The 26,780-nt window shown below is 47.3% G+C and overlaps 1 protein-coding gene across 3 annotated transcripts in view; it reads right to left on the bottom strand.

Annotated features, from left to right (window-relative positions):
• TTYH1 (tweety family member 1) overlaps positions 1–26,780 on the bottom strand; it is a 271,334-nt gene that overhangs the window by 58,664 nt on the left and 185,890 nt on the right. For all 3 annotated transcript variants that reach the window (XM_078655064.1, XM_078655065.1, XM_078655063.1), the window contains exon 4: positions 2,661–2,881. In XM_078655064.1, coding sequence (XP_078511190.1) covers positions 2,661–2,881 — 221 coding nt within the window. The remainder of the gene's footprint in view (positions 1–2,660; positions 2,882–26,780) is intronic.

Raw genomic sequence — 26,780 nt, 5'->3', positions numbered from 1 at the left:
AGCTGCAGTTCCGGCAGGTGAAGGGACCCTGTGTGCATTTCGGGGCGGCTTTGAAGCAGGTGTTGGTCCGTCTGGAGTTGAGAGCGTGGAGTGCGCTGGCATCGTAGCGCCGGCGGCCGTCGTGTCGGGTGCGGGGACCAGGGGTTCTGGCGCTGGGTGTGGTTCAGGCGCAGACGGGCTTGCCTTAGGCGGGCCTTCGGCGCGGCCTCCCAGCGGCCGCCATATATCGGGAGGTCGGAGGAAGGAGCAGCTGGGAGGCGGGAGGCAGGGCAGGGGCAGTGAATGGGCGGTCAGGGGGGCAGGCCGAAGGGGATGCAGCGGCTGGAGCGGGAGCTGTGAGGGGCGACGAGGGGATCAGAAGGCAAAAGGGCACCGAATACGGGGGCAAAAAGGGAACAGAAGGCAAAACGGGCACAGAAGTACGGGGGCAACAGAAGGCAAAAACGGACACAGAATACCGGGGGCAACGAAGGGAACAGAAGGCAAAAACGGGCACAGAAGTACGGGGACAACGAAGGGAACAGAAGGAAAAGAGGGCACAGACCAGATACAGGCACCAGGGAAGAACAGACAACAGCAGTCACAGACACCAGAATAACAATAAAGGCAATACAGTACGATACAGGAGAAGATACAAACCTATGTCCTACCACTGGCCACCAGGGATGAGGCACAGTTGGGAGCCTGCGGGTGGAAGAGGGCCTCGAACTTCCTCAGCAGTGGCAGCTGGGGCAGGGACACACAGGCTGTGGTGTGCGGAGGGGGAGCGACCTACCTAACAGGGTCAAGGGTCGCTCTCGCTTTAGTTCTCTCGCAAGACTACTGTTTTTCCCAAAAAGTTAAACACGATATACATACATAGAGGGACTGCTAGTCAGCAGTCTGCATCCATTGAACTGCTAAATTGTCATTCAAATTCTGCTTCTGCCCACTACAACGTACAGTATGGGACAACAAATCAGTCTACTTTCCCCATTGGCTCCCTTTACTTTGAATGACTGCTCAAAGCTTGTGCACATTGTTCACATCCACTTAAAAATAGTTCATTTATCTACAGTGGCAAAGCTGATTCAAAAAGTGGTTTAATTATTTTTTAATTACTTTTATATAATCAGTATTTATTTTGTCTGCAATTCAGATGCCCAGTTAGGTAGTGATTTATTTCCGCTATCTTTTTTTAAAGTTGCTATTATAAAGAGTTCGACTGACATCGCAACACTGAAGTCTTGGGCAATTTCAGCACGTAGTGGAAACATGGAGATTTTTTTCTTGTCGCAAAAAATGCTGACGTGTGGCACAACTGAAAAGAGTCTTACATAAAAAAAACACTAGTAAACAGCTACATCAGTAAATGCTTTTTAATTTAAAACGTTTATCATACGATGGCAACATTTAGGTGGCAACATATTTTCTTTTAGTTTATATTTTTGTGGCATATGCTTGCTAAAAGAATGTAACAACAATTAACCATATCTGTTTTATGTTTACTGAATTTTTGCTTCACTTATCGTTTTGTTTTGTGGGCAAAAATCAATGAATATATATATATATTTTAAAACAATTCAACATTAGCGCTTAGAGTCCCTCCTGGGTGAGTAGTCATGCTATATGAGATTATTGATTGAACCATTGCACCAGCATGCAAACGTCAGATCTATTTGTGTTGCCAATGCATGTTTTTCTGTAGCATTAACAAAACACCTCCAGTATTATCAGAATTTAAACAGAAATATCACACAGGGTGCAATATTACCATTCACCTCTTAGTAATCGCAAAGATGCCTCGGGCAGCATTTAACCCCTTCACTGCGGGTGTTATTCCCCCGCTGTGCTGGGGGGGGAGGGGGCGCGCACAGCGCCCCCATGTTTCATGAGCTACGGCGCTCCGGTGCTCATGACGAGCTGAGCTCGTCACAGGTGTATTGGCTCCCGTGGAACGCTCAGCACAGCGGGGAATTCTCCCCGCACCTGAGCATTCCACGGGCCATGACGAGCTGAGCTCGTCATGAGCACCGGAGCGCAGTGGCTCATGACGAGCTAAGCTCGTCATGAGCGTCGAAGGTGTTAAATATTGGATAAAGGGCGTCTCTGTAAGCGATAAAAACACAAGCTTCATTTGATTTTGGATCTAGCTTCCAAATATGGCAGAAATGGCTGCTCGTAGTTATATTGCCGGCTGGGCCATATTTACAGTCTCTGATCATGTTCTGACCCTTTGTCTGAACAACAATGATAATGAACCACCACTTTTGAGATCTTTCTCAATTCCAGCATATAAGCCCACTTACGATAATCGCCCAGACTGACGTATCCCCCCAAAACAATGGTCAACAACCTTTCCAGTGTGGCTGTGCCAACAGAAGTAATTCTTGTGAAAAGAACAGGCTACTAATAGGATCTTTCTGCATTCATTGATCTCTGGAAGCATTTCCTAGACTAGACCATTCTTTCGGTGCCTTGCTTTGCTTTCTCAGTTGAAGGAATATGTGAAAAGAGAACATTCTGTGGAAATCTATATGAACACTTCATAATGTTCCAGCCACGTGTGTTTATCACCAAGGTGTGCATTGCATTAATAAAGCATTATCTTTGCGGGAAAATTTGAAACATGTAAGCAGTAAACTTTTGTCATTGACTAAATGCTGGCCATCGACACTCGCCTGTAGTCTTCGATGAGATTGACCTGCTCTGCCACCGCGGTAGGGCTCAGCTTGACGTCCTTCCAGAAGGACATGCCACTGAGGTGCTGGGTTACCGACTCCACCTGCCGCCGAGTGTTCCGCATGATGACCACAAACTCAGTCCGTTTGGAGAAGATCTCTTCTAGTTGAGCGAGGTCGCTCCTCAGAGCCGAGTTGAGCATCTCCAGCGTGTCTGAGACCTGAGTGGACAAGAGGATATGCGGCAGAGGAACAGAAAGAGGTTGCTCTTCATGTAACCATAGGAACCAGCTCATGAGTAAAGCCAAACATCTATTCTTCAAGGAGATGTGAGTAACAGGTCAGCAGACTGTAAAACATACACCCAACTATGTTAGACACCGGCATAGTCCTGGGGGAGGGTGGGGGGTACAATGATTGTGGGAGCACGGACAAGTAGGTTTAAACAGGAACAAGACACGGTTTAACTTATTAGGAAACTGGGTAACAGCACATAGGGTCAAAGAATCAGAAAAATAACACAGATAACGTGGTTAACACATAGCAGGGTAACATCACATGAAAATAGTGATCAGCTCAAGAAGAGAAATGACTTGGTAACATCACATTTGAGTGAGATCACACGAGAATAGTGAATCAGGTAAAGAAGACACGAAACTGAATAACATCATACAAGAACAGTAAATGAAAGAAACCAGACAGGTGTCTAGGTAACATCATACGAGGGCAGTGATCAGAGAAAGAAGAGATGTATCTGGGTAACATCACATGTGATGCTAAATTACTGAAAGAAGACAGGTAACTGTGTAACACCACAGGAGGACTGTGAATTTTGGAAACAAAACACATATTAGGGTAAAGTCATCTGACCAAGGTAACCCAGAGGAAAAAGACAGATAACTGAACAAGATCATAAAGTAAAAATGTTTATCCGAAAAAGTAGACAGGTAACTGTGTGACATTACAGAAATGAAGGACAGTGATTTGGGGAAACTAGTTAACAGCACATGGGTCTAGACAACCAGAGAATGAATATGTTCTCTATGCAAGTTCAGTGTGTCACACAAATAATAAAAAGGGTAAGGATGATGGGTTCTTCCACTGAATGATCCGGATCACCAAAAGTGCCGCACTGGTGGACTGCATCGATGCCAGCGCCAACAGAAGCACAGAAATCGTCACCATTGTGAAGGATTTCACCTCACTAGTGGATGTCTGCCACTCACTCGACCCCTCAAAGGACCTCTGCAACAATCTCTCTCAATTCTTCAGCAACAAAATCACCACCATATACAGCAACTTCAGCCCACAAATAGACGTGGCAGATCTTACTAAAAGTCTCCCGATCTTACCCAAAGAACCAATGCTAACCACATGGCCAGTCATCACCCATGAAGAAACTGCAACCCCCATGAAGTCCATCCACTCAGTGGCCCCATCGGATTTCAGCCCCCACCCTACTTACACGAGAGGACTGCAACCTATCGGTGCTATGCTCACACCCATTCTGAATGCCTCCACCTCTTCAGCGACCTTCCCAGATGCTTGAGAGCATTCCTTTGTCCTCCCATTGCTGAAGAAACCCTCCTTGGTCCCTTCAATGCTCGCCAACTACAGACCGATCTCCCTGCTACCAGTCCCAGCTAAGGTCTTAAAGAACACCATCAATAGATGCCTCACCAAATACCCTAATGACCACCAACTTCTCAACACCACTAAGTATGGTTTCAGACCCAACCACAGCACGGAATCTGCCTTCATTGCTGCCACAGATGATATTCGCTTGGAAAACTTGGAATGGATTTGATAGGGTTTTTTTTTGTCTGGGGCCACTTGGATTATTAAACTCCTCATATAAGTGACATGTTTGCTTATAAACCACCCCTATACGTTCTTGTTAAGCTGACAATAGACCTTTTTCCACCCGAAAGCTGTGCTTTGTGGTGTGTTCGACCTAAAACTAAATATTAGCGTGGATCCAGTAATTTTAATTTACTAAGAGTCCCAGGGAAGAGGGAATGACCTCAGACACTCTCTAACTCTTCCGTGACATCACAAGGTTGCTGCTGTTTCCAGCCCTTCGTACTTCAGTGGTCTCTTATTTGCTGTTGATGTGCAATGAGTGGAAACATTTTGCTACCCTGTTCCCGACCTTGAGATCAGGGGTAGAAAGTGCATTGTCAGCAGTAGTAAAGGCGAGCCAGGAGCAGCAGCTGCTACCCTTCTCAACTGCTCATTGATGCTCAATGATGTGGACCTACATTTGAGGCTGGATGGCGTCTAGAGGAGCTTACAACCACTGGTGTAACGACATGTGAGGGGGCCCCCTGCTAGGCCAGTGGAGGGCCCCCTCCGGACTAAATCAGGAGATCAACGGCCAAAGTACTGTGCTGAGGGGGCCCATCGAAGCTTGGGACCCCCGCACCACGGAGGCTGTGGGGGCCTGTGTTACGCCATTTCTTACAACACGGATTCCTACATAACACTATCCAGAGCTGTGAAAATAGCAGCTAATGTAAAATAAGTACATTGCCCCCATGTTGTCAATGGGTGTCTCTGGAGTCATCTTGATTTAGACCAATCTACAAAGAGGGTAATTTAAAGAATTAATCTAGCAAGACAAGGAGGGAGTTGTAGGGCTTATTGGCATAGGTATATTTCAGGAAAAGCAGCATATGGTGCAAATGATTTACGTTCATATTCGTGCTGGTACATACAGACTTGCTTTATTAGCAGTAGACTGTCTTTCTCTTACAAAAGAGCATCCATGCAAGGATGCTGCTTCCATAAGGTGAGGTATGGCACTGCCTTAGAATGCTCTCTAGTGGTATAGCAGAATTACTGCATACGGCCTAAACAATTGCCTCCTTTACCGTCTGGGAAGTGCTGCAGGAAGCAACATTATGATTTACCTGGACAGAGCCGTGTTGCCTTTTGGTTAGCTTTGCATTACATAACTACTATATACATACATACATACATACATACATACATACCTGGAATGCTGAAAATCTTTGCACTATTTCTGTACCTAGTGGCATGTATGACGGGTCCTGCCAGTACCTCTCTACACCTTTTTACGGTATGATAAAGCTGTTAATGCTGATGCCAGCATCAGTTACTATCACAAGGGTTGAAGGCGTAAAACTGGGCTGGATGAGTAGATCGCATGGCCATTGACAGCACTCATCTCGGGAATCAAACCGAGGCTTATATCTGAAAATTCTCACACACATATGTCTGACTCGTTTGTATGACAAAACCATGCACGCCTAAACACAGCGTTCCTTAACAATGTGGTCAGAACAACAAATGCATCTTAACTACACATTCCTTTACCACGCATGTTTTTTTTTTTCATTTTTTTTTTCATCCTCATCTGCCCAACACACGTCCTTTAGATACAGTAAAGGCCCCCCGACCAGCTCACTGCCGTTGGGAGCGATGCCCTGAGAATTGAGCCGCTACACGCCTAGGCAGAAATTTTTATGAGTTGGTGGGAACAACCATGCATCTTGTGACGATATCTCCGAGCAGCTTCGTGCCAATAATTCCAGTATTTAGGTGTCGAAATCTGGGCGGACCACCATACTGAACCATTAGATAGGTGGGCTTAATCATCGGATGTTTGGGGAAAAAAAAAAAAAATAAAAAAAAAACCCCAAAAGGCAAGGAGAAATAACAACAAAATCAAAAAAAAATCACTTCCACTCTGTCAGGAATTTCCAAAATGTGAGGTTCTGGACTCTACATGATCTTTTCAAATCTACCTTGGAGGTTTCGTAAAGTGAGGTTAGCCATGCTGAGTGAGAGGGAGGGGTGGTGTCCACCCAGTGCATGCATATCTGCCGTCTTGCCAGCAGAATGGCATAAAATATAAAGGACCGTACTGCCCCAGTGATGTTCTGGTCAAGACCAAGAATAACAAGTGGTAAAGTTAAGGAGATATTGGTCTTAGTAATTGAATCCAAAGTTACTTTGATCTCCATCCAAAAAGTAGATACGTAAGGGCAGTCCCAGAACATGTGTACGTCGGAGGCTGCTGGCAGTAGGCATTTGTTGCAGCATTTCCCCTCTTGGTATTTAGATAGACGTAAAGGAGTGAGATAGGCCCGATGTAGAGTAAACAGGTGGTTTCGTCTAAGCCAAGCGGGTTTAACCAATTTATACAGAAGGGAAAAAGATTCTGTCCACCGGTCCTCGTCTAATGACGCAATTTCTCTACCCCATAGCTCCTTTGGGAGATGAAAGTCACCATCTATCTCTTCCAGTATGGACCAATACCAAAGAGCCACCTCTTTGCCCCCTGTCTGTTTTTCGACGAGCTGTTCTAGGAGACTAATTCTCCCGGTATTAGAATCTTTCCTGAATAGTTCTGTGGCCCAGCTATTCATCTGCGTGTACTTAAATCTTGACAGTGTCAGCCCTACTTTCTCCCTAAGGATATCCCACCGTATCAATATACCTTCATAAAGCAATTCACCCCATCTAGAAAGCCCAGCTGTTTTTAAGGGGGTAGCCAGAGAATCTTGCATGCACAGTGGGAGCCCTGGAGAATCCCAAATTTGAGCATAGTTAGAGTAGTACGCCAACCCCACTCTGCGTTTGATTTGTACCCATAACTTAAGTTGTGTTAGTAGCGTTTTCAACCTCACCTTCTTGAAAAAATTTCGATCTCCAAACTTAAACAAAAACCCATCTAATGGAAGGTTTGCCCCTACCAGCATTGCCTTAAATAGCTTCCCATTTGAGGTAGTATCTGGTGACTTCAAAAGCATTCTTGAATGGGAAAGCTGGAATGCCCAGGAGTAGTACTGCAAATCTGGGAGAGCCAATCCACCTTTTTCCCTCCTCCTCCTCAGTTTTTTCCAAGCCAACCTTGTCGCCTTATATCCCCATACGAAGGAATTAATTTCTTGTTGGCACTTAAGCAGTTGTTTTGAATCTAATGCAAGGGGAATTGTATTAAAAATAAAAGTCAATTTCGGAAGGATAGACATCTTTACGATGTTCACTTTCCCAAAAATTGAGTCTAAGACCGTCCCAAGATCTCAAAAGGGCCCTACATTCTCTGGCGACCAGATCTAGGTTTGTTTTAGCTAAGACTTCAATATCTTGTGTTATTTTAACCCCGAGGTAACGCATTGAACATACAGCAGGCGCCATCTCAACACCCAGATTGGCAATATTCCATGTCATTAGCTCAGTCTTATCAGCATTGATATCGTAGCCAGAAATACAACCAAATTCCTTGGCCCTTTCGACCACTATAGGAAAAGCATTCACTGGATCACTGGTGTAGATTGCAATGTCATCGGCGTAAAGCCCTACTTTCCTTTCCCATCCGCCAAATTTAAATGAAGAGATTCTTGAGTCATCCCTGAAAGATTGTGCAAGTGGCTCAATGTATATGTTAAAAAGTAAAGGGGATAGGGGGCACCCCTGTCTTGTTCCCCTGGTAATCAGAAAAGGCTGGGTACATACACCATTGACCATAATACTTGCTCTAGGATTTGCGTATAGGAGTCCAATTGATCTCCGAAAATTTGGACCGAGTGCGAATTTCTTCATGGTCTCATCTAAGTATGACCAGTTTACTCGATCGAACGCTTTAGTAGCGTCGAGGGTCATAATGGCCAAAGGAAGAGAGAATGTAGAGGCTATATCCACTGCTCCAATTAGGTCGTAAGTAAGATCTGAAAGTTGTCGACCCCTTATGAAGCCCTTTTGGTCGGTGTGGATTATTGAGCAAGCCTCACGCCCTAGCCTGTTTGCCAACACAGCTGCAAAGAGCTTATAATCGCTATTTAAAAGCGAGATCGGCCTATATGAGCCGCACTTGGTTGGGTCTTTTCCGGGTTTCGGGATCAGGACAATAGTCGCCTCGCCCCAGGATTTAGGAGGGGTCACCCCGTTTATTAAGATGTCATTAAAAAGCCTTGTAAGGACCGGAACTATTTCGGGTGCTAAGACACGCAATAGTTCCCCAGGGAGACCATCAGGGCCAGTTGCCTTACCCCTCTTCGCCTTGTTAATACTTTCCCTCACTTCTTCCTCTGAGATAGGCCTATCTAGACGATCACTTTGTTCTGAGCTAAGAGTGGGTAGACTAATCTTCTCCAGCCATCTGGATTTTGATATCGGGTCCCCCAAGGTCTCTTCCTTATATATTCGCTGGAAAAACTCCAGAAATGCTTCTCCAATATCTTTGGTGGATGATCTTTCAAATGTCTCTCCCTCTACCATTATATGTTTTATATGTTTTTTTGCCTGCTCAGATTTAATTTTCCAAGCAAGAAGCTTGCCCGCGGATTCACCGTATTCAAAGTTGGAGAGCTTACTTGCTTCCCATCTCCGTGCGACCCTCTCCTGGAGGATATTATCCAGCTTCTCTTTTAGGTCTTTACGTTGTTCTTGTTCCCTGTTGGTTCCATTTCCGGAGCCGATACGTTGGTCCAGTAATGCTATATCTCTTTCGATATTGGCGATCTTAGCCCTATATATTTTCCCTCGATAAGAGGCCCTGTTAGTTATGTAACCTCGCAAATAGGCCTTGTAGGACTCCCATACTGTATTTAACTGGGTAGAGTTTAAATTAGTGTCCATAAAAAATTTGGTTTCTTGGATGAGGAGGTCGATTTCTTCATCTTCTAAAAGAATCGTACGATCAAATGACCATAATGCCTGAGAAGATTGCTGGGCCAATTGTAGAGAGAAAAATATAGCGGAGTGATCTGATAAGTGTGAGGGCAAGTATGTTAGATCCTTTAGGGGGTCCCTTAAAGAGTAGCTGAAAAGAGCGTAGTCAATTCTCGACTTGTGGTTGTATTTATAGTTATGATATGATACGCCGAGAGTCTCTCCAGCCCTCTCCCTCCATGGATCCGCCAATCCGAGCGCCGACATAACATCCCCCAGTACCTGCCTTGATTTCTTGTAGGTTAATGCCCTTGAATTGGGGGATTTATCTAACTTTGGGTTGAGTACCAAATTGAAGTCTCCCATCCAAATAATTGGACCATGAGTTGTTAGTAGATGGTTCTGGATTTTATTCAGATACGAGGGATCGTCCTGATTGGGACCGTAGTAACCAACCAAGTTGTATGTATTGCCCTCAAGACTAACTTTAGCGCATAGCCACCTCCCACTAAAGTCCTCCTCATAGGCGAGAATCTGGGCTCTTATTTGTTTTTTAAAGATAATTAATATACCACGAATATTCGCATTGTGGTTAGTGCAAATAAAACAGTCTACCCATCTGATTTTGCTCAACATATCCCTCACTTCATGTTGAAGAAGATGTGTTTCTTGGATGACAATGACCTGTGCCGGAGAGTCCCTCAGATATTGCAATATTCTATATCTCCTGCTCTTAACACGCAGGCCATTGACATTCCAAGACAAAAATGTTATTCCCATCAGCTGTTATCCATGCCCTTACCCCAGCTCATTAAAGAATTACATCTCCCGATGTGGATCGAGCAGGGTATACATATACTTGATAAGAATTGTGTGTTCGAAACGGTGACTTGGCAGTGAGGATAATTTATAGTTTTGCCCCTTCCCCCCCCCCTCCCCTCCCTGGAAAACCCCCCCTTAGTTAATCTGGACGTTGGTGCCAGATTTGTCCCTTTAAGGAGCACCCCTTGCCCAGGTCTATTACATATATATAGTATAGCCCGGCATAGCTAGATAGTTTTTTTTAAATTTTTTTTTTTTTTTTTTTTTTTTTCCTTTTTTTAAGGGAAGCCGTCATATTTATATTTAAGAGAGTGATAAAACAATAAGTGGGTAGTTATCACCTATTTTTTACCAGATCAGAGATGGAACTCTAATAGTTTTTCCTTTTTATTTGTTTTTATATATATATTAACAGAGCCTGCCGTGCAGGTGAAACGGGTCTCTCGTGTCTCTCGTGTCTCCAGGTTGAGGGTGACCTGACCCATTAAAGAAGCCATATTTTTACAGCCTTGTGTCCGAGTCTACCTAGTTGGTTGGTTCTGAGGAGGCAGGATTGATTGTTCACATATACATCTATATGTACTGTTAGACCTGGCATCTTTGGCGTGGTTTCCCCTATCTTTTTGCCTCTACCTCCTGTATTTTTGATGCTGTGCTGGATTTCGTTTTTGCTGGTTTAGATGCTTTGGACACTCTGCCACTGCTGACCAGTGCCAGAGTGTAAGTGCTCCCTGTGTAAATTGTTATTCTGATTGAATATACATGTTTGGCATATTTGTATCACCATGAAGTCCCTAGTAAAGTGCACTGGGTGTGCCAGGGCTGGTGATGACAAATGCTACTAGTGGGCCTGCAGCACTGATTGTGCCACCTACATGAGTAGCTCCAAAATGGTGTCTCAGGCCTGCCACTGCAGTGCCTATGAGCAGTTTAGAACTGCCATGTCCTCCTGGTCAGTGTCCCCACTGACCAGGCCTAACCCTTCCCTTTTTGTGCACTTCAGTCACCCCTATGGAAGGCCCAAGGTACCCCCCTGGGCAGGGTGCAGTGTATGTAAAAGGTAGAGCATGTACTGGTGCAGGTAACATGTTCTGGTAGTGAATTACAGCCATTTTCGTTTTTCACTATTGTAAGGCTATCTTGCTCCATAGATTAACATGGGGGATGCTGGCTACAGTGGTTAACAGCATTTCTTCCCATAGGAACAAGATAGGACATAAGTATCTAGTATCCCTGAACTCAGAATTTAATAACACATCTTTTAGGAAAGGTTGTTTTTAAATCCTGTGTTTGAGAACAGCACTTTTAGAAAGTTGCTGTTCTCTTGTCTGAACCTTCTGTGTGCCTGGGCCTGTTTGTGTATTGACTGTCTGGTTTGTGAGTGACAGGGGCTGGGGAACTCCCCGGCAGGATGGATGAGTCAGCACTAGGCTGAATGACTTGAGTGGTGGGAGGAGTTAGCACCTGGGCTGAATAGGGCTGTGCCTGCCTTCCACAATGCTGGCTCCACCCCCCTGCTGGGCGGCTGAGGACCCTGCCCCTCACTCTGAAAGGAAAGATGCAGCCACCAAAACAAAGTGCTCAGGATCCACCCAGAACTGGTTCAGACCGGGCACAGGGCCCACATGCACCAAGAGAACAAAGACTTTAGGGGTATAAGTACAGGACCCCTGACAACAGAAAATTAGATCATCCTGGAAATCAAGAAGGAACCTCTGCCAAGGAGAAAGCTGACTCTGAAGAAGGAAGATTGTCTTGCTGTTGCTCTGCTGGACTGACCTGCTGTTGCTTTGCTGCCAAGGAGAGGGGAAGGACTTTGCTGTGAGCTGTGTCCCCTGTCTTGAAAGGAATCTCCAAGGGCCTGAGAAGAGCTGGCTCCCTGTTTTGAAGTCCCAGGAACAAAAGGACTTCACCCCCAGCTTCCCTGAACTCTGCTGAGTGAGTTCTGTCCCTCCTAGAGTGCTTGATCCAGTTGTGGGGCCTCTGGAGGTTGGACCTGTGCTGGGAAGCTTGAGACTAAAGCTTGAGAGACTTTTTGAAATTGAAAAGTGTCGCATCGCTCGCTTGCGGAGCGCATCCCCGACAGTGCGAGAAGTTTCCCGCCGCTACGGAGGTCGAGATCGTCGCAGCGCCTGACGCCGCTGCCAGAGACATCGCATCCTCCGTTTGCGGGACGCACCAGACCGGTGCGGGAGAATCGAACATCGCTGCGAGTATCGTCGCAGAGCCTGTCGTCGCTGGGTGAGAACGCCGCACCGCTTGCTTGCGGACCGCATCACGTCGCTGCGAGTGTCGTCGCAGAATCATCGCATCGAGGAGCTGCGAGAGAGAGGATCCCCGCTGGACCGCGCATCGTCGCCCCGGAGATCGTCGCAGCACCTACGAGATCGTCGCATCGTGCCTTTGCGAGAACAGACTTCCTACGGAACCTACGCACCGGAATCCATACAAGTGGCCTTCCTCCCCATACAGACCGGATTCGTCGCAACACGCCCGCTGCTGCAGCGGGGCTGTCGCATCGCCTCCCCAGGGTCTCAGGAGCAACGCATCGCTTGTTTTCCACCGCACCAGCTTCTGCTTTTGGAACTTTGTTGCAACTAAAGGTACTGTGAGTAAACGTGACGCAACTGTGAACTTTTCACGCAACCGTGGTTTATTTTACCGCAACTGGAAGAATTTTAACGCAACCTTAAGAACTCTTTTTGAAACCATATTTGAACTGTGTATGTTGGATTTTTATCGTTTTGGTCTTGTGTAGTTTTAGAATAAATACCTTTATTTTTCTAAACTGTTGTGGAATCAGTTTGTGGTGTTTTCACTGTGTTACTGTGAGTGTTGGTACAAATACTTTACGCATTGCCTCTGATTAGCCTAGACTGCTCAGGCCAAGCTACCTAGAGGGCGAGCAGGGGTTATCTCAGAGAGTTATCTCCTTGTCCTGACTAGAAGCAAGGGTCCCTATTTGGACAGTGGTACCTACCTCTGCCAACTAGAGACCCCCAGATCTAACATTGGTGGTCAGGCGGTGGGATTTGAACTTGTATTTGTACTTGACCCACAGTAATTGGTGTACATCACTAGTGAGTGCAGACCACTACGCCACCGCATACTACTGGTTTTTGGTTTTGATTTTTCTATTTTTGAGTAACTCTTCAACACATCATGTCTGTGCATGGGAAGGCACCCAGTAAAGAGGCAGAAGTAGAGATGGAGTTTGCCATTGGAGATTTGTATTCATACAAAGTTGAGCAACTTAGGAAATTCTGCCTTGAGTTTGAGTGCCCCATAAAAAGCGCCTACAGAAAGGAGGAGCTGCAGAAAATCTTGATGGCCCATTGGGAGGCACAAGAGGGAGAAGATGATGTGGATGTAGAAAATGGTTTTCAAATCAAAGATCTGCCAGTGGGCAGAGTAGGCTCAGGAGCTGGCAGCAACCACTCCGGTAGGGGCCTCACCCCAGAAGAGTTACAAGAAAATCAGAGAGTAAGAGAATATGAATTGGAAGTCATGAAAATGAGAATGCAAATGAAGCAATTTGAAATGGATAAAGAGAGAGAAAAGGCGGCGGAGGAGAGCAAAAGTGCCCGCGCCTTAGAAGAGAAGAAATTGCTTTTGGCTCATGAGTTGAGCATGAGAGAACTGGATCTTAAAGCCAAGGAGGTGGATGCCAGTTCTAATGGTGGCAGCGCGCAGCCAGTGCATGGGGGTAAAGTATATATTCCCAAGGACCTGGTACAGAATTACCATAGGGGTGAGGATATTTATGCCTGGTTCACTTCGTATGAAATTGCATTGAAGATGAATGGTGTGCCTGATCAGCATTGGGGGGCGGGCCTGTGGAAACATTTTGAGGCATCTGGGAGGAGTGCTCTAGAGCCCTTAGAATTAGCAGGTGCCATGACCTACCCCAATATGAAGGAGGCCTTATGTCTCAGGTATGGCCTTACCCCAGAGCAGTACAGACTGCAGTTTAGGAACTCCAAGAAGAAAGAGTCTGAGACTTGGATGGAGTGTGTGAATTTGTACTCGCGTGCACTGGAAGGTTGGATGAAGGGCAGTAAAGTAACTGATTTTAAGGGGTTGTTGCATTTAATCAGTTGGGAGCACTTGAGTAGTCTTTGTGTTCCAGAGCTGCGCCAGCATCTTTTAGACAGCAAGCTGACAGACCCCATTGAGCTTGCTAAGGAGGCGGACCGCTGGACCAGTACCAGGGTCCACAGAGGAATTGTGGGTACCACAGCCAAAGGTGGGCAGGGTCCCCAGCAGAAGAGTGGGGGGGGACAAGGGTAACCAAAAGGAGTTCTCAGAAGGGCCCCAAAATAGTTCCCAGGGAAAGGAATCCCAAACCCCCAAACCTAAGCAGCCATGGCCCTCTAAGGGCAGGCGGGACAATAAAGACAACAGGGGCCCACCTACCTGCTATCACTGCAATGAGGTGGGCCACATAGCTCCAAAATGTCCCAAGAAGAAGCAAGCACCCACTGGTGCCCCCACCCCAGCGTTAGCTAGTGTAGCTTTGGGAGGGGATTTGGTTTCTAGTGATTGGGGGGAGTTAGCGGTTATGACCCTTGTCTCTCTAGGAGACCAAGAGATGGTCCAGGAAACCTTACTGCCCTCTAACACTAAGAAATATGGGCAGAAGGTGACCATCAATGGGAGGGAGGTTGAGGCTTTGAGAGACACAGGAGCCAGCGTGACATCCGTGAGGTGTCAGTGGGTGTCTGAAGAGCAAATCATCCCTGGTGTACTCCGCCCTGTAGTGGCAGCTGACAGTTCAGTGCGCCTCTGCAAGCTGGCGAAAGTTCCCTTTGCATGGGGAGGAGTCTCTGGTCTTTTGGAGGTAGTTGTCAGTGATGCCTTGCCTGTAGACTGTCTGTTAGGTAACGACCTGGAGAGTTCTCCATGGAAGGATGTAGAACACAGGACTCACTTGGAGATGTTGGGTCTGCCTGCGTGGATCTGTGTGACCACGCGTGCTATGGCAGCCAGTAAGGGTGATTCAGCAGAACTGGAGCCTGAAACAGTGGCCCAGAGACCTGCCAGGAGAGGAAGAGGCCGAGGGCGCGGGAAACCAGCCCCAGCCGTTCCCACGGTCCAGGAAGGAGCAGAACCTGAGGGGGATGCCCTGGAACCTACAGGGGAACAGGTAGCCGAACTGGGAGAATTGCCTGAGCTGACCCATTGGCAGCAAGAAGGTGGTCCCTCCAGGGAGGAATTCTGCCAGGCGCAGAAAGAATGCCCTTCCCTCGAGGGTCTGCGGCAACAGGCTGTAGACCAGGCAGCAGGTGGAGCAGCCAGAGATCACTTTATCTACTTGGAAGATGACTTGTTGTATAGTGAGCCTAAGTTTGCTGAGCCCGGTGCAGCCCGTGTGCTGGTGGTACCCGAGCGCTTCAGAAACTTCCTAATGGGTCTGGCTCATGACGTGCCTCTTGCAGGACATCTGGGGCAAGACAAGACCCTAAACCGGCTTGTCACCCACTTTCACTGGCCCCAGATGAGAAAGCACGTTGGTTCCTTTTGCAGATCTTGCCAAACCTGTCAAGCCAGTGGCAAGACTGGAATGAAGCTGAAGGCCCCCCTTCAGCCCTTCCCAGTGGTGAGCACCCCTTTCGAGCGGGTGGGCATAGACATCGTAGGGCCCCTGGATCCCAAGACAGCCTTAGGCAACAGGTTCATCCTGGTCTTGGTGGACCATGCCACTCGGTACCCGGAAGCAGTCCCTCTCCGGACAATCACAGCACCCGTGGTGGGCCGTGCATTGATGGGGATCTTTTCCCGTGTGGGGTTCCCCAGAGAGGTGGTCTCCGACCGGGGTACCAACTTCATCTCTAGGTATATGAAGTCTCTGTGGGAGGAGTGTGGGGTAACTTATAAGTTCACCACTCCTTACCACCCGCAAGGAAATGGGTTGGTTGAAAGGTTCAACCGGACCCTGAAAGGTATGATTATGGGCCTAGCGGAGCCCATGAGACGTAAGTGGGACGTCTTGTTACCATGCCTGTTGTTTGCCTACAGGGAGGTGCCTCAGAAGTCCTTAGGGTTCAGTCCCTTCGAACTCCTGTATGGCCACCCTGTTAGAGGACCTCTCTCACTGGTGAAGGAGGGTTGGGAAAAGTCCCGTGGGAAAACCCCCCAGGATGTGTTCAGCTATGTGCTGGCCATCCGCAACCAGACACAACGCTTCAGGAAGCTCGCTCAGGCGAACCTGGAAGCAAGCCAGGAAGAAATGAAGAGATGGTATGACCAGAATACCACTCTGGTCGAATTTCAACCTGGGCAGGAAGTGTGGGTGATGGCACCAGTGGAGCCTTGTGCGCTCCAAGACAAGTGGCTGGGCCATATGAGGTGGTGGAAAGGAAGAGCGAGGTAACCTACCTGGTTGACATGAAGACTCCCAGGCAGCCCCTGAGAGTCTTGCACGTGAACCGCCTCAAACCCCACTTTAAGAGGTCTGAAGTAACCATGCTCCTGGCTACAGATGCAGGAATGGAAGAGGACAGTGATCCTCTCCCTGACCTCCTGGCAGTTAAGGAGCAAGATGGGTCAGTGGATGGTGTGGTCCTCTCGCCCACCCTGACCCCAGAACAGCAGAGTGACTGTCGCCAAGTGTTGGGTCAGTTCTCCTCCCTGTTCTCCCTGACCCCAGGAGTCACCAACTGGTGCGTCCATGATGTGGACACTGGAGATAGTCTGCCTGTGAAACAGAAATTTTACAGGGTAGCTGACAAGGTCAGGGCCAGCATCAAGGAAGAGGTTTCCAAGATGTTGGCGCTAGGGGTGATTGAGCCCTCCAGCAGCCCCTGGGCTAGCCCAGTGGTCTTGGTCCCCAAGAAAGCTGCTACCCCCGGTGGCCCCACAGAACTCCGGTTTTGCGTGGACTACCGTGGGCTCAATGCGGTCACGAAGACTGACGCACACCCCATCCCCAGAGCTGATGAGCTCGTGGATCGGTTAGGAGCTGCCCGCTACCTCAGTACATTTGATTTGACTTCGGGGTACTGGCAGATTGCCTTAACTGATGGGGCCAAAGAGAGGTCTGCATTTTCAACGCCAGAGGGGCACTTCCAGTTCCGTGTCATGCCCTTTGGGTTGAAGAATGCCCCTGCCACATTCCAGAGGCTGGTTAACCAGGTACTGACCGGGCTGGAGGAATTCAGCGCCGCATACCTGGATGACATTGCTGTGTTCAGCTCCACGTGGGAGGAACATCTGCAACACCTCTGCGAAGTGTTGAAGGCTCTGCAAAGGGCAGGCCTCACTATCAAGGCCAGCAAGTGCCAGATAGGGCAGGGATCTGTGGTGTATTTGGGACACCAGGTGGGGAGCGGCCAGGTGGCGCCCCTACAGGCCAAGATTGATACCATTCTGGCTTGGGAGCCCCCCAAGACCCAGACAGAGGTGAGAGCCTTTTTAGGACTCACCGGGTATTACAGGCGGTTTGTCAAGGGCTACGGCACCATTGTCGCCCCTTTGACAGAACTCACTTCCAAGAAGTTGCCCAAAAGAGTTGACTGGACTGACGCCTGCCAAACTGCTTTTGAAACCCTGAAAACTGCTATGTGCACAGCGCCGGTGCTCAAGGCACCTGACTTTTCTCGTGAGTTCATAGTTCAGACAGACGCTTCAGAGCATGGTGTGGGAGCAGTACTCTCACAGATCACTGAGGAGGGAGGAGACCAGCCGGTAGCCTTCATTAGCAGGAGACTACTCCCCAGGGAACAGAGGTGGAGTGCGATTGAGAGAGAAGCATTTGCTGTGGTCTGGGCTCTGAAAAAGTTGAGGCCCTACCTGTTTGGGACTCACTTCCGTGTTCAGACCGACCACAGGCCCCTCAGATGGTTAATGCATATGAGGGGTGAGAACCCAAAGCTGTTGAGGTGGTCCATCTCCCTACAGGGAATGGACTTTACGGTGGAACACCGCCCTGGTACGGAACACGCCAACGCTGATGGTCTGTCCAGGTTTTTCCGCCTTAGTGAAGAGAACTCCCAAGAGGGTGGGTAGTTCTCCCCATTTTCAGCTGGAGGGGACACGTGTTAGACCTGGCATCTTTGGCGTGGTTTCCCCTATCTTTTTGCCTCTACCTCCTGTATTTTTGATGCTGTGCTGGATTTCGTTTTTGCTGGTTTAGATGCTTTGGACACTCTGCCACTGCTGACCAGTGCCAGAGTGTAAGTGCTCCCTGTGTAAATTGTTATTCTGATTGAATATACATGTTTGGCATATTTGTATCACCATGAAGTCCCTAGTAAAGTGCACTGGGTGTGCCAGGGCTGGTGATGACAAATGCTACTAGTGGGCCTGCAGCACTGATTGTGCCACCTACATGAGTAGCTCCAAAATGGTGTCTCAGGCCTGCCACTGCAGTGCCTATGGGCAGTTTAGAACTGCCATGTCCTCCTGGTCAGTGTCCCCACTGACCAGGCCTAACCCTTCCCTTTTTGTGCACTTCAGTCACCCCTATGGAAGGCCCAAGGTACCCCCCTGGGCAGGGTGCAGTGTATGTAAAAGGTAGAGCATGTACTGGTGCAGGTAACATGTTCTGGTAGTGAATTACAGCCATTTTCGTTTTTCACTATTGTAAGGCTATCTTGCTCCATAGATTAACATGGGGGATGCTGGCTACAGTGGTTAACAGCATTTCTTCCCATAGGAACAAGATAGGACATAAGTATCTAGTATCCCTGAACTCAGAATTTAATAACACATCTTTTAGGAAAGGTTGTTTTTAAATCCTGTGTTTGAGAACAGCACTTTTAGAAAGTTGCTGTTCTCTTGTCTGAACCTTCTGTGTGCCTGGGCCTGTTTGTGTATTGACTGTCTGGTTTGTGAGTGACAGGGGCTGGGGAACTCCCCGGCAGGATGGATGAGTCAGCACTAGGCTGAATGACTTGAGTGGTGGGAGGAGTTAGCACCTGGGCTGAATAGGGCTGTGCCTGCCTTCCACAATGCTGGCTCCACCCCCCTGCTGGGCGGCTGAGGACCCTGCCCCTCACTCTGAAAGGAAAGATGCAGCCACCAAAACAAAGTGCTCAGGATCCACCCAGAACTGGTTCAGACCGGGCACAGGGCCCACATGCACCAAGAGAACAAAGACTTTAGGGGTATAAGTACAGGACCCCTGACAACAGAAAATTAGATCATCCTGGAAATCAAGAAGGAACCTCTGCCAAGGAGAAAGCTGACTCTGAAGAAGGAAGATTGTCTTGCTGTTGCTCTGCTGGACTGACCTGCTGTTGCTTTGCTGCCAAGGAGAGGGGAAGGACTTTGCTGTGAGCTGTGTCCCCTGTCTTGAAAGGAATCTCCAAGGGCCTGAGAAGAGCTGGCTCCCTGTTTTGAAGTCCCAGGAACAAAAGGACTTCACCCCCAGCTTCCCTGAACTCTGCTGAGTGAGTTCTGTCCCTCCTAGAGTGCTTGATCCAGTTGTGGGGCCTCTGGAGGTTGGACCTGTGCTGGGAAGCTTGAGACTAAAGCTTGAGAGACTTTTTGAAATTGAAAAGTGTCGCATCGCTCGCTTGCGGAGCGCATCCCCGACAGTGCGAGAAGTTTCCCGCCGCTACGGAGGTCGAGATCGTCGCAGCGCCTGACGCCGCTGCCAGAGACATCGCATCCTCCGTTTGCGGGACGCACCAGACCGGTGCGGGAGAATCGAACATCGCTGCGAGTATCGTCGCAGAGCCTGTCGTCGCTGGGTGAGAACGCCGCACCGCTTGCTTGCGGACCGCATCACGTCGCTGCGAGTGTCGTCGCAGAATCATCGCATCGAGGAGCTGCGAGAGAGAGGATCCCCGCTGGACCGCGCATCGTCGCCCCGGAGATCGTCGCAGCACCTACGAGATCGTCGCATCGTGCCTTTGCGAGAACAGACTTCCTACGGAACCTACGCACCGGAATCTATACAAGTGGCCTTCCTCCCCATACAGACCGGATTCGTCGCAACACGCCCGCTGCTGCAGCGGGGCTGTCGCATCGCCTCCCCAGGGTCTCAGGAGCAACGCATCGCTTGTTTTCCACCGCACCAGCTTCTGCTTTTGGAACTTTGTTGCAACTAAAGGTACTGTGAGTAAACGTGACGCAACTGTGAACTTTTCACGCAACCGTGGTTTATTTTACCGCAACTGGAAGAATTTTAACGCAACCTTAAGAACTCTTTTTGAAACCATATTTGAACTGTGTATGTTGGATTTTTATCGTTTTGGTCTTGTGTAGTTTTAGAATAAATACCTTTATTTTTCTAAACTGTTGTGGAATCAGTTTGTGGTGTTTTCACTGTGTTACTGTGAGTGTTGGTACAAATACTTTACGCATTGCCTCTGATTAGCCTAGACTGCTCAGGCCAAGCTACCTAGAGGGCGAGCAGGGGTTATCTCAGAGAGTTATCTCCTTGTCCTGACTAGAAGCAAGGGTCCCTATTTGGACAGTGGTACCTACCTCTGCCAACTAGAGACCCCCAGATCTAACATGTACACATATACTTACACAAACATTCATATATGTTGCTTTCCCCTCTTTTTTTTTTTTCCTTTTCTCTTCCCCCTCCCTTCTTTTTTTCCCTTTTTCTCCTTTAACTCTAGACACCCTCTGTGAAAAAAACCAAAAAAAAAACCACACACTCTCCCCCAACCATACCTTGTTCTTTTTTTTTTTTTTCCCCCCCCCCCCTTTTTTTTTTTTCCCCCTTCCTTTCTTCCCTTTTATTTTCCCTTTTGTGTGCTCCCTTTTTTCCTTTAATTATATATATATATATATTTATTTTTTTTCACCCTTATTTCCCTGCCTCCATATCATGTATCTCTGTATCTCTGTATCTCAGTGTCTCCTTACTATCTACCACTAGATGTTATTCTGTTGATGAACACTGATAGATGACAGAAGTTCATCTGCCTCCAAAGGGGAATGGATGTTATGCATTTTATTGTTATACATAACCCTTAGGAAAGCAGGGAACCTCATCTGGACAGTGGCTCCGAGGGCCCTAAACTTCTCCATTTTCTGACCTAACTCCCATTGTCTATCAAGAGTGGTTTTCGATAGATCAGATCTAACAACATAAGAGAAGTCAGGAGCTTTTAGAGCTGTAGATTTAAGAGCTAAATTCAGTATCTTCTCTTTAACCGAGTAGGTTAGGAAATTGACTAGAATCTTCCTTGGTTTAGTTCTCCCCTGTTTTAAACGGAACGGATCCCTGTGAGCTCGTTGAATGTCTTTTTCCAGATCCTCCACCGATTCCTCCAGGTTCAGAGAGTCTTTCAGCAGGGAAGCAACACATTTTTTCATTTCACCCCCTTCTTTACCTTCGGGAACTTTCAAGATTCTGATGTTATTTCTCCGTGAATAATTCTCCAAGGATTCCACTCTCTCCTTTGTTGCATTTCCATCCCGCCTTAAGTAGTTAATTTTCTCATTTGCAGAGTCTAGTTTGGCTTTTAATTCAGTTACTGAGCTTTCAAGAGTATCTGTCCTCTCAGATAGAATATCTACTCTCTTATCAAGGGCGTCAAGCGCCGCTTTTATCTCCTGCTGATTGCGCTTAGATTCAGCGAACCCACTTTAAATCTCATGTAGTAGATCATGAAGTGAAATCCCCTCCTGCGCCTCCGGGGACGCCCCCACCTTATCCTGAAGGGCTGAGAGTCCAACTTCCTCCGGAGTATTATGGACAAGCAACCCTGAAATTGTATCCGCGACTCCTACAAGGGCAGACCCTTGAGTGTCATCTTTACTATTCATCTTTACCTCTTGAGGTTTACAGGAGATTTCCAGGATCTGTGGCAGCACCTTGAAGTATGATCTAAGTGAGGGGGTGAGCCTCACAGCACTATTTTTAGTGTTTTTAGCTTTAGCTTTAGCACCTAACTTCAGGTCTTTTAATCCTTTTAAAGCCGACGACCGAGGAGTAGTGGCTTATATCTGAAAATTCTCACACACATATGTCTGACTCGTTTGTATGACAAAACCATGCACGCCTAAACACAGCGTTCCTTAACAATGTGGTCAGAACAACAAATGCATCTTAACTACACATTCCTTTACCACGCATGTTTTATAATGATTTGCCTTAGGTAACGCGCTGGACTTTGGATCAGTATAAATCACTATTCCAACTACAGTCCGCGCAACAGTAGGGAAAGCGTTGGCCTTTAAAGTCCAACGCTGCTTTACCTAAGGCATGTCATTGTAACGACATGCGTGGTGAAGGAATGTGTGGTTTAAGATGCATTCATTGTCCTTGCTGCATTCAAAGGCAACATGTGGTTCGGCCTTCGTTTTAATTGCTGTTTCCTGTCTGATTCACATTCAATACACTCTTTGCACACACCATACACTGCTGTTAAACATAAAAATTGACCAAAACAGTACGGAGCTGGTTTTTCCCATTGAAGCAGGTCCAAGTTCCCAAACTTTACAGCATTACTGTTGGCCACAAACACATTCGTGAGTACCCCATGCAATACATTCTCACAGTCACAAGTACAACACTGCCATCTCCCAAAAACACCGGCCGGACTACTCTGAACAGTAAATAGAGCGTTTCTACACACACAAATACTTCACCTCGTTCAGATCCTGCCACTAGTCAGTGCCTACTTTGTATAAAAAAATAAGTTCAAGGCCCCAAGATTTTTCCTAGAAGCCCATTACGCCTGCTGCTGAATGTTGGGATTTGCGAATACTAAGGCTGCATAGTTTTGATTTCTCTTCATATTACTTCCTTCTACCTACCTACACTTCCTGTCTCTTTATCTCACTGATGCAGAGTCTTTTTCAGTTCTGATTTCTCCCTATATTGTTGTTTTCCTATCTTTCGCTTTCCCACTCTTTCTCCCATTTTAACCTTTCTTTGTCTTTGCCTGTGTCAAAGTCTGGTGATGAAAAATAAGTCACGGTCCCGCCAATGAGTGCTGGAACCACACAAATGCAACCACCGGCACACATAAAGCACCACAACACCTTCCCACATACACATTTGTAACTCCCATGTACAGTATGTTAACCGTTGCTAAGTGCCACAAATATACATGAATTCTCCCACACAGCTCAGCACAAACACAGCCAATCCCACCCACACAGTGCAGTGCTGCTATTTTCATTCATATCTCCGCCAACACTGTGCAGCACTGAAACCTCGAACAAGCACAGGCATGACTCCCCCTCAAGCATACACCACATCCATGTCCCAAAAACAAATGAACCCCCTGCACAATCCAGCCACCACAATACAGCCGTGCGAGACCCCAAGGGTGCATTTAGGATTTCTTCTCAAAAACAGAAATAGTACTTACTGTCTTACAGGGTCAGATGGCTCAGTGGACTGATGAACCCACTGAATGAAATTGGACGGTAAGTTTGGATCTAGGAAGGTCGGCTCGACCTTTTAAACTAGCTTACTGCACAGCCTTAGTCATCCTACCGAGGCTGGCAAAATGAGTACCAGTGAATTGGGTAACAGTTATCGTCTGTTATATAGCGCCAAGAGAGACCTTGAAGAGGCTGTGTGGTTTACACCTGCTTGTTACTTTATAGCACAGTACTTCTCAGCTACAGAGCACCGCCAGATACCACAATTACATAGATACCTTTCTAATGAATGCAGTAGGCAGGTTCCTCACATCAACAAACGACAAGAGAACAGAAAGCTGCTGAAGCTAACACCAATGACCTAAAACACATAATAGTGAGATATCTCACAACACGACACAGGACTACCTTAAACCACAGAAATTCATATACACCACTGTGAAATTATATAACACTAAGATGCCACATAGACTTTCGGCCTACCACAGGCAAACAAAAGAAAAAACAACATGACCAACAGCACTACCTGGAACAAGAGAAAGCTATGGCACCTGACCTGTTCCCCGTAATTCAGGATTTCCTCAACATAAAAAAACCAATGATACATCTATCACATGGCCACATCTTGAGCAAAGAAACAGGCCAGAAGCAGTTGTGCACCATAGAGCAGCAGCATACTTCACAAAACAAAATTGCTGCTACACCCCACCCCAAACATACAGTGGGATATTCAAAGAAAAGAGAAGTGCTCTGTTACATTCACCTTGAACAAGCAAGGTTACTCTTAAAGTAGTCAAAATGTTGCAAACCCAGAAAAAACAGAGTGCTTCTCAATATCCTAATCTTCTAAACACCATAAAGACGCTCTCCAACCTCTACTTTCTGTGTCTGGCCAGAGTGCCCTCTGCATACTGATCCTGAAACAAGCAATGACAAAGCCAACTGATTTGGCTTTGCAAGGTGGCGGGAAACATGTTAAAAAAAAAAATACGTTTAATTGCAAATACCCTCCAGAAAAATAAAAAGAGGAAAATGAGGAAAACATGATGTCCCCTAAATGTGGAGGCCATTCACTTACAATAAAAAAATAAAAAATATAAAACGCCACATACAGATTTAGTGGAACAGTATAGTGTGGTTGTTTCCAAGGGGGTTATTCTACTTAGAACAGGTATACAAAACTCATTTTAGTTTTAGTGTACTTTTGAGGAACGTATGATTGAAAAGGTACCATTGTCTCTGAATTATAGTAACCAGTCGATAGTTTAAACTACAAAGCAGTGGCGGCAGTGGTAGGCACATGAATGTTTGGCCGGACGTCTTGGGCCAGCCAAACAGGCATGCGCACTTTGCATGTTCTCCACCCAGTCTGCTTTACAGCCTGGGTGGGGAACATGCCAGGCTTCCAGTCCCCGGCTGGGCGCCCAACCATGGTGCAAAGACCCATTACATTGCAGCGTTTTGATTGGCCTAGGGGAGCCTGGGTGCTTCCTGTTCCGACGTGATGCTAGGAGAGACAGAGGAGAAATGCAGCAATAAGGTACGTTTATTTTTATTTTTTTAAACCGCCTTATCCCTGCCACTCCCCCCTCCCGATCTGTGCCGGCCGCCACTGCTACAAAGATCATTAAAAAGAGTAAGAACGGATAAATATTTAAAAGGAAACGGCATTGGAAAAGTATAGTATTGGACAACCAGCCCTGGCACTGAGGAGCACCTTTTTAGGTGGATATGCACATGTGACGTGGCAAAAATACCTCCACTCACATGACATGGGAGCTGATGTGGGTTGACACGGTGCATGATGTGGTGGGTCGAAGCAAACTGTGAATGACAGCAAAAGAGACCAATGAGCAAAGAGGGCTGACCCAACATCATTCCAGGCATGGGTGCGCGTTTTTTTTTTTTAATATATGATTTTTTTCGGATTACTTGAGGCAGGCAAAAACAGCAAAGTTGTCTCTAGGTGAGACCTAAACATCGAAAAGCTACCAGTTGAATGGCTCCACTGCACTCCCATCCTCCCTGCGACTTCACACAGAACTGCTAGGTGAAATCGATTAAACAGCAGTGCCGGGAACGACCTGGCTTGAGCCCCATGCATACAGAAGGGGTTTTAGCTATGCATTTCATCAATGTGTTATTCAGTGAAACTATAGGCGAAGAATGGGCCAATCGCTATCTGAGGTCACCAGCGTGCCCTGCGGGCCTGCGTGCTATTCAGGGTCCCGGAGCGCCTGCGCGTCTCGATAACAAGATTAAACTGCTCGATGTCAGGTTCGGTCACTTGTGCACGATTAATGGCCTCTCTGAGCTGGCAGGACAAGGCAGAGCTCTCACTGCCGGGCAGCAGCGGTGTCTGGGACATGGCCAGGCCAGCGAAACTCGAACGGGAAGGCTGCGACAGACCCAGAGAGGCGATCAATCAGGGCCTTTTCGCAGGGCAAGACAATACTAGCCTGCCACCAGCAGGGGGGCGCCAGAATGCCCGTAGAATAACCATATAACCTCAAAGGTGGCTCTATTGTTGGTGAGTGGGAAAGATGCCACCCCTGCAAGCAGAACACATATATTGAAATAAATAAATCAGGGAAGTCTGAAAAATCTATTTCGGGACATAGGTTTCATTATCAAAGCTGGTTGACCAGTTTTCAAAAGAGGATATATATGGGATAAAGTACCCTCTACCATACATTATAAGAATATAGCAAGTCGCTGAGGACTTACATGACCTCAGAGAGGAATGATGCCCCTGGCTGATAAGGGGTGAAACCCCGAAACAGGTCCTAGGATGCTTGTTTCTGGTCCAGGGAGGACCTGGCTTGGCAGTTCGGGCTGGACTGTTCCCATGAGGCACAGGGTCAAGACTGATTTGCATATGACCCATTTCCATATGGCCAGGTCTAAACTGGGGTGGCATGGTGAGCAAAAGAATGATTAATTTAACCCAGATCTCTTCACTGGGAGTGAATGTTTTTATTTGTTCTGCATTCCGACCATCAATTGTGTGTCTTTTGCTTTATGCCCAAACGTGGGTCCCGGGCTCACTGTGCCACTGGAATCAAGCTAACCTGGTTAATGAGGAATGAAACCCCAAAACCGGTCCCAGGATGCTTGTTTCTGATCCAGGGAGGACCTGGCTTGGCAGTTCGGGCTGGACTGTTCCCATGAGGCACAGGGTCAAGACTGATTGCATACGGCCAGGTTTAAACTGGGGTGGCATGGAGAGCAAAAGAATGATGGATTTAACCCACATCTCTTGACATTGGGTGAATGTTTTGATTTTTTCCGCATTCCAATCATCAATTGTGTATCTTTTGAGTTCCTTTGTAAGGCTATGGAACTCTGTAGTTTATT

The sequence above is a fragment of the Lissotriton helveticus genome, chromosome 7 (genome assembly GCF_964261635.1).
Source record: "Lissotriton helveticus chromosome 7, aLisHel1.1, whole genome shotgun sequence".
In the NCBI taxonomy this organism is placed as follows: domain Eukaryota; kingdom Metazoa; phylum Chordata; class Amphibia; order Caudata; family Salamandridae; genus Lissotriton; species Lissotriton helveticus.
Note: the sequence above shows the minus strand (reverse complement) of the source record. Positions and strands in the feature narration are given on the sequence as shown.